We start from the raw sequence: 10,867 nt of genomic DNA, 5'->3' as shown, positions 1-10,867 counted from the left end.
CCCTACACTGATACCACCTTTCCTAAAAAACACAGTGAGAAATGTTAAGAAATTGTATTTAGCAATTTCATTGGAGGTAATATATGCTTACGCAAAACATCACCAGATGAAGCATTGCTTACTGTTATTACTGAGCACCCATGAATTGGTTGTAATTGTGTGGTCCTGTTTGAAACAAAAAGACAATAAACTCTCCGATTCACTGTCTTGCTATATGACTACACCATTTTGAATACAAGCTGTTCTAGTCACAAAGGACACATTTATTTTCTTGAAGCTAGAGACACAGATGGTATAAACCAGAGTAGCTCTCCCAGTTTCAAATAAGAAGTGGTGATTTATAAGTGCTGAGGATTTGGCCTAAAGGTCAAGATATTTCTCAGGCTCAGAAAGCTCTGTTTGGAGGAGGGGGGAGGGACAGGGAGTATGGAGGGAAAAAAAAAAAAATCAATGGCACTTAAAATTCAGAACCTATTATCATTATCCATGTCCTTAAGTGCAGCACGTGTTACTTTGCTTATTCACAACACAGTGAAGTAGGTGCCGGTAAGTGAATTTAAAGCATTTTTTTTTCCTTTTTTTTAACAACTTTCAGACAACTCGCATCTTCCTGTACATTAGACCTAAAGAGATAATGTCTTTTTCAATCCCTTACCTGAAACCGTCTTTTACTTGAAATCTAAAAAGAGAATAGCTTTACCTCTATTATTTTTTTTATCCCTTACAAGTTTATTTCTCCTTCATAAAAAGAAATGTTGATTAAATTGCTAACCAGAAATTCTATCAAGCAGTCAAGTAGTATAAACAGAAGGAATAAATAAATCCATATACATCAATCAGAAACAGCAGCTGTTTCCAGAAAAACCTGAGCAATTATTTATGAAATTATGTCTTCTTCAATGCTTCTGTATACCGTCACAATTCCAGGAGGACCTGATTTTCTGATGAACCTAAATTGCTGAATTAGAAGAGGAGACAATGTCATGGTACCAATTAGCAAAACCATTGCATATCATCTCAAAACGTGTGTTTTCTATTTTAATAACTGCATGTAACAAAGACATTCCTTCAACTTAAAAACGGAGGGGACATCCCACCCATTAGTGACTGGAACAACTAAATGGCCTCAAAATAGACATACTCACTTTTGTGTGAAAGCAGCAAGACAACAAATGACATAGTCTGTATTTCAATCAAGAAACAGGTACCAACTGATTCACCCGTTCAAAACAAGTTCTCAAACCTGCCACTATCCTTGGTGCCGATAAAGAACTGAATTACTGGCATGCAATGCAAACTGGAGCAGTGGTGGCATAGCTATGGCAGGGGATTAACACCCATGGACGTGCAAGCTACCACTGAGGAGTTGTGCATCCTTTCACACGATTCTTCTTTGTACCTTTGCTTTTTTCCCACTTAAGAGTAAATCTAGGTGAAACGTTGGTTTCCTGCCTTTTGCATGCTTAGCTGAATGACCTTACTGTCACATTATGATTTTTCTTTCCAGTGATTTCCTGTGATTGTTAATTGGGGAACACATGTCAGCTTCAACAAGAGGCTCCAGCTGGCCAGGCTAGCTGATCTGGATCAAAACATTTAGTCCAGTGCCCACCTCTTTTCACTAGGGGATCTAAGGATTACTGGTGAAGGACAACAACAGGTATGGCTGAAGCAGCACTCAAGACCACTCAACTGCAAAATGAATCTTGTTTTTTCCCAAAAGCTTAGTTCCTGAAGGATGCTGACCACATCTAGTCCTCCCCATGTTTACACTTCAGTCGTTTTTAGTTGTCTCACATCGCACACTCACCCCAACAGGCATGTCCCTTAGTGAAGGGCAGAGGTGGAGAGAGACCTAACTGACATCAGCAGACCAGACAGCTCATGACCTTTGTGTGTGCAGGTGTACACAGCTTTTGCCCTGAATATGCACTCACAAGTGAGCACTTGAAGTAATTCTGATGCTGCAGCTCCTTAGCTTGCTTATATCTCAACAGACAGTCATTGATGGGCAAGGACAGAGCCTTCTTCAGGCTTTAACTAAATGCAATTAACTGTGGTAAGACCATATCCTTCCTTGTGGCGAACAAGTGTCATCTTCAAAGCTGGTGTTCTCTTATCCTCTATTTCTTTTCCTCCAGCACTTCCCCCCTGTTGCCTCCTCTAAGTCTTTTCTTTCAGATCTGCTTTCAGGACTGTCAAACGAGACATGACTGCTGTGATCACCTCGTCTAATCTCATATGTATCATGGGTCATCAGACTAGAAAAGCTAACTTCTAGTGAAATAGCTGCTTCACCTGTGACTGAGAAGCCAATACACCTCTGGCTCAAAGGTTCAGGAGTAACTTCAGTTATGCAGTATTATTTCTGTAAAGCTGTAACTATCTCATTAGACTGAACATAGCATTCATACTGCATGCAATCAATTGCTACAATGCAGAAAAGGGCTCGAGAATTAGGCTGATATCCCTTTATATAAAACTACAGAAAATATATTAACCTAAAGGTTAGAAATGACATAGGCTTCTAAATTTCAGTCTCTCATACTGACTCTCAGCTATGTAGTAGTTGAGCAATGGTATGTAGTGCAGTAGCTATAGCACTTTGTATGGCCAGCCTAGTCTTGCAGGCAAGCTCTTCCTTTTCAGAATATGAGAGGCTGAGCAGGTATCCAGATGAGAAGGTATGCACAGCTGAATGGCATACCAAGTCCACCCTCCTCAGGCCAGCATTTTTCATCCTAACTCCGTTAGAAATACATAAGCTGAAATCCTGCCCTGTCTGTCTACAGCCCTCACCCTGCATTTAATGCACAGAGGTGGAGGTTAAACAACCAAACAGACCCATGTGGGGTGAATTTCAATTTGACTCATTTCCCAAACTTTTTTCCAACGTGCAGTTCTATCTAACAAGGATTACAAACGCACCAGCATCACAAAAAAAAAAATAAAAATAAAAAATTCCACTCTAACTCCACAATTTCTTCATGAAAGGGTCTCAACTGCCTGAGAAATCAGCATGAGCTCCTTTTTAATAAGTTGAGCCACTTCTGCACCCCTCCCCACACTATTTGACAGCTTATAATAAAATGTTTTCGATTTCTAATGCAGTAGGTACCAGCCAGAACAGGAAATGTTAATAATTATCCCAATTTTCAATTACTTTAACTGAATTTTCAAAGTAACACATTCACAAATTTCCTCCCTATATGTGAATAGAAACTATAGGCCAAAGCCAAAGCAGCTACAAAGCCCTGCAGAGAAGCGAAGGAAAAGAGCACTGAGCTGCTGTGCATCAATTGTGTGTCCTGATCTCGCACCTCATGCACAGAGTCAGGGCACACAGCAGAGGTAACTCTTTAGCTGCGCAGTTCATTAGGGTGCATATTTGCAATACTTTCTCAAAACAGACGTGAAGTTCCCAGGAAATTATGAGGAAACAAGCCTTAACAAATAGAAACAACCAATACACAAACAGAAAGGGTTGGTCCTGGCAAGGGTTTACAGGACCATTTCACCCAGAAAAAAATGTACTGCCTTGAAGCAAGTGCAGTTCAGGTGCACACCAACAGCTTTTCTATTTTGCTTTTTAGGATGTGGGTATGCCTATAGGCACATGACTTCAGTTCTGTATTTTCACAGAGTACATTATGTTTCTATGGTGCAGAAAAGACAGAGGTAGCCAATACAGCTCCAGAAAATCTGAAGACCATTCTCTTCCTCTCTCCCTCCATAATACCCTCTTTACTGAAGGAGATGGGTAACACAGACAGTCAGTCTATATGCTAAAAGCAAAGGGAATGTGTCATTCAACACAGCTGGATTGAGCGGTCACACTTAAACATCTTCCAGCTGTATTAGAAAAGGACACACTGCAGCAGCCCAAGGACACCAGGCAGACCTGATACCCTTTAAATAGTTTCCCTGTAATCTCTGAGGACTGATGTTGTATTTCACAGGGGTCTGCCAACTGTTAGGGCACACTATCATGTTACCCCACACAAAAGCAGGGAAGGTTAAAGAACAGTCAATGACAATTAATAATATCTATATTTTCCATTCTTTCACATATTTCATGCTCAATATCTTTCTTGAGTTTTCAACAGGGGTTCTCTCCATCTTTCTGCCTGCCTTTGTGATCATCATCCACCATTTTTTTCATTTCTGATTTGGCCTTACAATTTATTTTCCTTTGTTCTTTTCTCCCCACCTTCACAACTGTGCTGTAATGCATATATAAGATGCTAACAGCACACAAGAGGATTTTTAGAAGAACACAGCACAGTAAGTGAGCTGCTTATAAAATCCAGATACGCACATCACAGCTGCAGCCAATGGATGCTGAGTGCATTCAGCAACATGTCTGGGGCTTCAACGGAAGCTCATATCCTCAGAAAATGTGGCCCTGAGGTGACAGTCTCCTTAGTATCACTGATTTAACCCATCTTCCCACTAATGCAATTCCAGTGAACTCTACAGAATAAAATGGAGGGGGATAAACATGGAAAAATGGCAGAAGAGTAAAGAAAATAATACAGAAAGGCTGCAAGGGCAGCTTTGCTTGTATATTAAAGCTATTGACTGGAAATAAGGTTTGTGCAGCCCCCCTCCCTCAAAAAGAAACCCACTCAAAAATGCTATAAATTAAAAACCAGCGAATACATTCTGAGTTTGGACTCAGATGCCAAATTTCTGCAAATTCAGTTGCAGTGATAACAATAAAGATGAGAGAGAATTTTCTCTGTAACTGCTGCAATATTTTCCAAATACACTCAGCTGAATATAAAACTTAGCATTGTGCTTTTTTTTTTTGAGTAGCATATGGCACTGAGAGCTTCAGACAAGTCACAGAGGGCTGAGTCTTGGAGAATTCAATGAGAAAGTTGCTTGAGATGTGCTCAGAATATTTTTGTATTTTAGAAGCAAATATTCTTAGTTTCTTAGCATGATTTCATAAAAGTCATATAATTTCTTTCTTTTTTGTGTATTCATTATCCTCTAGATTCTGGAAATCCTTCTGTATGCTGACAGCAAATTACACTAAGTGACAACTATAAAGCCATGGCAGTCCTAGTTAGTCCTATGCTATACATTTGCTCTCCCATAGCTTAAAAAACAATAATACAGAACTGTATGAGTGTCTTAGGCTTCCAGTGTGATTTGTAGGAGCAAGATTTCTTTAACAGATCGTACAGTCAGTTTGGTCTATGCTATCTACCACTATGTATAATCACAGCAGGTAAATGTGACAGCCTGGTCAGATTCTACATTCAAATCCCGCAATTTACATTCTTTATTGTTGATCATTTTAATGCAGAATTGCAAGACAAAAAATACTAGAACCGTATGTGTTTTCTATAGATCTTAGAATTTCTTCTACCTCTCCAATATCTGAGCACAAACCTGGCTCTTGCTTAGTGCAGTAATCCCACAGGATTAAGCCATACTGTAAATACCAGACAAATTACAATTGGATTAGATGGGCAGTCTGTTCATTTACTCAACACAGCTGCACTCCAGAGTCTTTTCACCACTGGTGTCTATTTATAACATTAATGTTTTGTCCCTAAAGTAAATAAACACAGTTTCTATTTCATATCTCTCTTGTCTTGCCATTCGTGACCAATAAGGAGCACATTTCTACTTCCTAAGAGCAAGCAGAATGCTCCTTGAGAGGCCAAGAAGAAAGCTGTTCTTGGTACAGATCTGCAGGGCAAGATTTATTTTAAATTTATCAGTGAAAAGTCCCTTGAAAGCTCTGTGTTCAATTTCAGTCAAGTGGAATACAGTGAATATCTTTCTGGAGGTAGGTATGAGACAGCAACACGGATTTGCTGACATTTCTCAGGACTTGGCACATTCGCTGCAGGAATTTCTGTAGGTTCCAAACCTGGTACTTCTGCCTACATCGGTCAGCATAAAACCATCCGACTTACAAAGCTCACCAGGTAGATTTGGTGTAACATGGGGTTTACAGGGGATTTCTGCTCACTTATGAATAAGCAGTATGTTTAGTAATGTTCAATGTTGTCTGCACTTTGCCAAAATCTCCCTACCACTTCACTGCAATTATTTATGAATGTCACATCACATCCTTCACAATTGTTCCCAATTACTAGAATTGTCTTGCCTTTTAGGTACAAACTTGCTTCCATTCAGCACAGGTATTTGAGGTTATTGTATTTTTATTACTGTAATCACTTACTGAAACCCCAATGAATTATGGAGCTAAGTCTTTCCTAAAACAGTATTTATGATTGCAGGCCACAAAAATATTAAAGACAAATTAAGCAAACTGCTGCACCAACTTGTATTGTCAGTATCCTGCCAACTCCATTCCCACCTCCACCTTCTGATTTCAGAGCCATTATTCCTGACTGGCACAGAGATAAGTGAGAAAAAAGGTTGCGGCAGTGGAGTCCACAAATCAGGAGAAGTGCTGTGTATGCCAATGCAAACCATTGCCACCAAGCTTCTCCATACTCACACGTTTGCATGTACTCAGCTGCAGAAGTGTGAGGCACGCAACCTCTGCCCATGAAAACCCTGAGAGGGTGTTCTTGTGAGCCCCAACACGTGCCCCAAAGTGATGTGACCACACTGTGATGAGTAATGTAACAGAGTGGCACAAACACAACCAGAAAGGCAAGTGCAGAATTCACTTCTCTTCTGTAGCAATATGGTAGCCTGGAAACCAGAACACCTTCCGTTATGAGGTATAATCCAGCATAGTTTATCACATCGTATTTAATACGTTACAGCTGCCAAATAGGTATAATACAGCACTCACACAAACATAAGAACAGCTGTTCTCCAAGGAGAGTTTTTCTGTTTGGCAGGTGTCAAAAATTCAAAATCATAAACTGATTTTACTGAAATTGGAGGAGAAAGTGTACTGAGCCCACTTTGTACTCTGACAAAAGGTGTTATAGCTACCTTCCACTGCAAGACGTTGTCTTTGGCACGACTGAACAGGAATGTTTTTGCAACAGAAATACTGGTGTCAGGTTCTGCTTTCACTCACACCTGTGACTCCTGCTGATTTCATTAGGAGTTTCCATATTTCACTAGCTCAGAAATAGGTGCATGTTATGTAAACCTGAATGCATATGCGACAGACAATGATTTTATGATACAGCATATGAAAAGTCAATATTGGCTTAAGGTTTTCCTGCACAACTTTCCCCCATGTTTTTCCTCTGTGTGTGGGTGAAGCATAGTGGGTCATGTTGGTTTTCAGATCGACTCACAGTAGGACCTCCCAACCAGTCACACTAGCACAGCAAAAGAGATATTCTGTTGCACAGCACTGAAGGAGGCAGTGGGAAGGAGAGGAATGGTTTAAGCCGGTACCTCTGGTGGCCATCATACATGCCGTGATCACTGGCCAAGTTAAAGGCGATCAGTGGATCTTCGCCAAAAAACAACTATTGTTTGGTTATTTTGCCACAAGCTGCTTGGACAATTACTGTGTCCTAGCATCCATCAAGAAAGGAAGGATGTGACATGGTGGGAAGATCCCAGCTCATATGGGACCCTTACAACTGTGGAAAAGTTAATGAAAACTGACTCCTTTTGCAAGATCAAGCCATGAATTGTACTTTTGTAGTGCAGTATGCATACTTTAAAATTTTAAAAATATAACGATATGAAGACTAAAGCAATTTTAACGATAATCACTTTTCTTCCTGTTACAAGAAATTTATGTAAGTAATTCAGACTTCTGAAGTATTTGCTTTTTGCAAGTATTTGATTTAGTATAATATAGTGAAAAATATTGTACAAGGAAAAATGAGGAAAAATTACATCAAGAACTTACTTTCTGCAGGTTCCTTAGATCTTCTGCCACTGGAGGACTTCCTCAGGAGACTTCGTCCTGAGGTAAAGAGGCTGGTTAGTTCCTCCAGAGGACTGGTGGGTGTCCGAGAACGGGAACCACTCTGAGATGATGACCCATAGGTACTGACCGAGGCATTTACCATCTTTCCTCCTTCTTGCAATGTGTTTCTGGATGTTGAATGAGGCACTGATGGAGAGCTTCTTGAGAGACTTCCTGAATGTACAGAGTCATAAGGTGGAGGTCTTTTGAGGCTTAAGGGGGTAAGAGACCTACCCATACTGACAGGGGAAGGTGAGGCAGAGTGACTTTTAGGAAAACCATGTGGAGACTGCGTTCTGTATAAGGTAGAAGGATGAGGAGGCGAGGAGGTGTGCCCAGGGGTGCTAGTTCCATGAGATACTGTCTGGTCTTTCTCCAGTTTTTGATGGCCTGGTGTATGAGGTGGCAGTGAAGATGGAGAAGCTCCAGGTTGTTGTTTGATGTAAGACACATTTTCTAAAACGGGAAGCTTTGTGACCTCTAGTGGAGTTAGAGGAGACTCGTCAGAATTTGGGGAACACTGCACTGGTGCTGGTGGAAACACTAGCAGTGGAGGTCTGTGAGAAAGCAGATTTGGAAACGGTGGGGGTATATCACAAAGCAAGCCCTTGGGAGTAGATGGCACTGAAGACTTGGTGAAATCTAGGTCAGGCACTGTGGGAGTAGCACACTGAGAAGAACAAGTGTGATGGTCATATTCACATTGACATTTTGAATCTTGGCCTACGTCATCAAATATAGGGTATTTCATCTCCTCATAGACTGCTTCACTTTGGTCATCCTCATCTTTTTTGAAGTCTCTGAGAATATTCCCAACCATTTCAATATAAACAGGCTCTTCTTCCTCTGTGTCTGGGGCAGGACTGCTGACCTGCGATAAAGAGGCATCCCTAGTGAGTGTTGTCTTCATAGGGCCATGCTTTTTGATATATGTTTCATCAAAAGATGTGCTTAGCTGAGTGTTTGGATTTCGTTTCGGCTTAGGAGGTGGAATCTTCTTTGTGTATTCATCACTGTGAGGTCTTGGTTTGGCTGACACTGAAAACAGAACAAAATAAAAATTCATCAGAAGTATGTAACACACTTTGTCAACCATAGGATCTCTGTTACAGTGTCATAATTCTGGAACAGATTTCCTGGGACCAGCCTGCTGCTGGTTTTCTCTGGTATTACATCAGTAGAACACTATAAAAATAACACCGTATTCAAAACAATCCTAATCTTCCCCCAGAATGCTCTGACACTTCAGTATTAAGTAGCTAATGAGCACTTCCCTTTCTCCGAGACATCTGTTCTCTCCTAAACTCTTTGGACAGGGGACTTTCCATTTTTAAATATTATGCTTTTCAAATGTCACTGTGGGATTTTAAAGACCCAAAGAGTTGCCAAAGACATAAAACCAAGGATCCAAATGAACTCCTTATGGTTGCAAGACAACAGTTAAGATCCTGGACATGCATACTGGAATGACAGTGATGTAACTCCGCAGTGACACAGTGATGAATCAAGACCTTTTTATTTATAGTAACTTCTTGCATAAAGCACAACAGTTCTTTCAGCACTGATTGACAAATAAAACACACGCATACAAATACTCTAAAATTTGCTGTTGGGATAATCCTAAACATTTATCTGGACTCCATCCTACGAATTAACGAGACTTCAGTGAGGTCAGGGGGGAACAAAGTATCTCACAGGTTCAGATCCTTCCCAAACAGGTTATTTCTAGAAACAATAGAGTATTTTGTCTTTGAAATTATAAATCAAAACATTGTGATGAAATTTGTTTGAAATAAGAGGTCAAGGGTTTCTTAGAAATTATCCTTTATGAATTAAACAATATACAAACTCATGGAAATTGCATTTTGTTCACTTTGCATAAATAGTTAGTAAAACATCTAATTAAATGTTGAGGTTAATAAAATGCCTCATTAAATGTTTGGGTGAAGTCAGTTTTTATCCTAAGCAGACTCAATGAACTTATTCAGAAACAAAATTTATCACATAAACTAAACCTAATTTATATTCGTACAGGGTAAATAGTTCTTGCATTGAAAGCCTTGATACCTCATTGGTAAGTTTCCCAATTTAAAAAATATCCTAAATGACAGGCCAGTTTAGAATGGCAGCTTTCCTGTCTTTCCAAACTTTGCTTGCAATTCACTGCTACAGATTTGCCACTGAAAACTCAGCGCTCAGAGAAATTTCCAGACACCTTCCGCTGACCCATCAGAAAACAGCCAGCAAATTTCTAATGTTAAACCAAGTGGGCAGTGCTCATGGAGTTAAAAACCCTCTTTTAGAAACAGCCTCAAATGTATCACTAAAGCCAGCAGCGAGGCACTGCTCTGCCAGCTGACAGTATTTTGACAGTCTGCAAGCATGTCGGCTCAGGGCTGGAAGATGCCTGCATTACAGCATCTTACTAACGTGATTTGGTCAGTATCAGAGGAGGATTCAAACATAGTGTTATCCCTTTGTCACACTTCTGCTTTGATCTGCCAAATAACCTCTCTTCAGTTCTTACAAGGCATAGCGATAAAGGCAGATGTTAAACAAGATTCCAGTTTTGTTTAGGAATAAAGAGCTGTGAATGTATGTGTATGCACATATATGAAGTAATGAGATCACTCTTTGTCGACAGTATTTGTTTAAGGTTAACATATAACTAAGGTACAACAAAGAAAAAAAGAAAAACACAAACAAAAAACAACCTCAAAAAATGGTGTTATGCTTTCATGGTGGTTCCAATTAATGTGTTCCACTTTGTAGCAGACTAGGGACATGCAAAACCTACCACAAATAAGAGTGTTTGGTAGCTTGACAGTTTTTCGCTATGTGGATATATTCTAGTGCACTTTAAATTTGTCTTTTTAATTAACCCAAATTAATTTTCTTGAATGTATTAGGATAGACTTTTGGGAATGAGATGTAGGCTACCAGAATCACTTGGGATTTGCAGAAAATACCACTCCTGATGTATTTGAC

The 10,867-nt window shown here is 39.9% G+C and overlaps 1 protein-coding gene across 1 annotated transcript in view; it reads right to left on the bottom strand.

The window, feature by feature from the left end:
* Positions 1-10,413, bottom strand: part of NYAP2 (neuronal tyrosine-phosphorylated phosphoinositide-3-kinase adaptor 2) — a 29,803-nt gene extending 19,390 nt beyond the window's left edge. Inside the window, exons 1-3 of the mRNA XM_009701372.1 lie at positions 10,407-10,413; positions 10,010-10,045; positions 7,820-8,917 (exon numbers count right to left, since the gene is read on the bottom strand). Of these exons, the coding sequence (XP_009699674.1) occupies positions 7,820-8,917; positions 10,010-10,045; positions 10,407-10,413 (1,141 nt within the window). The remainder of the gene's footprint in view (positions 1-7,819; positions 8,918-10,009; positions 10,046-10,406) is intronic.
* Positions 10,414-10,867: the final 454 nt, after the last annotated feature.

The sequence above is a fragment of the Cariama cristata genome, unplaced genomic scaffold (genome assembly GCF_000690535.1).
Source record: "Cariama cristata isolate BGI_N322 unplaced genomic scaffold, ASM69053v1 scaffold30165, whole genome shotgun sequence".
Classification (NCBI taxonomy): domain Eukaryota; kingdom Metazoa; phylum Chordata; class Aves; order Cariamiformes; family Cariamidae; genus Cariama; species Cariama cristata.
Note: the sequence above shows the minus strand (reverse complement) of the source record. Positions and strands in the feature narration are given on the sequence as shown.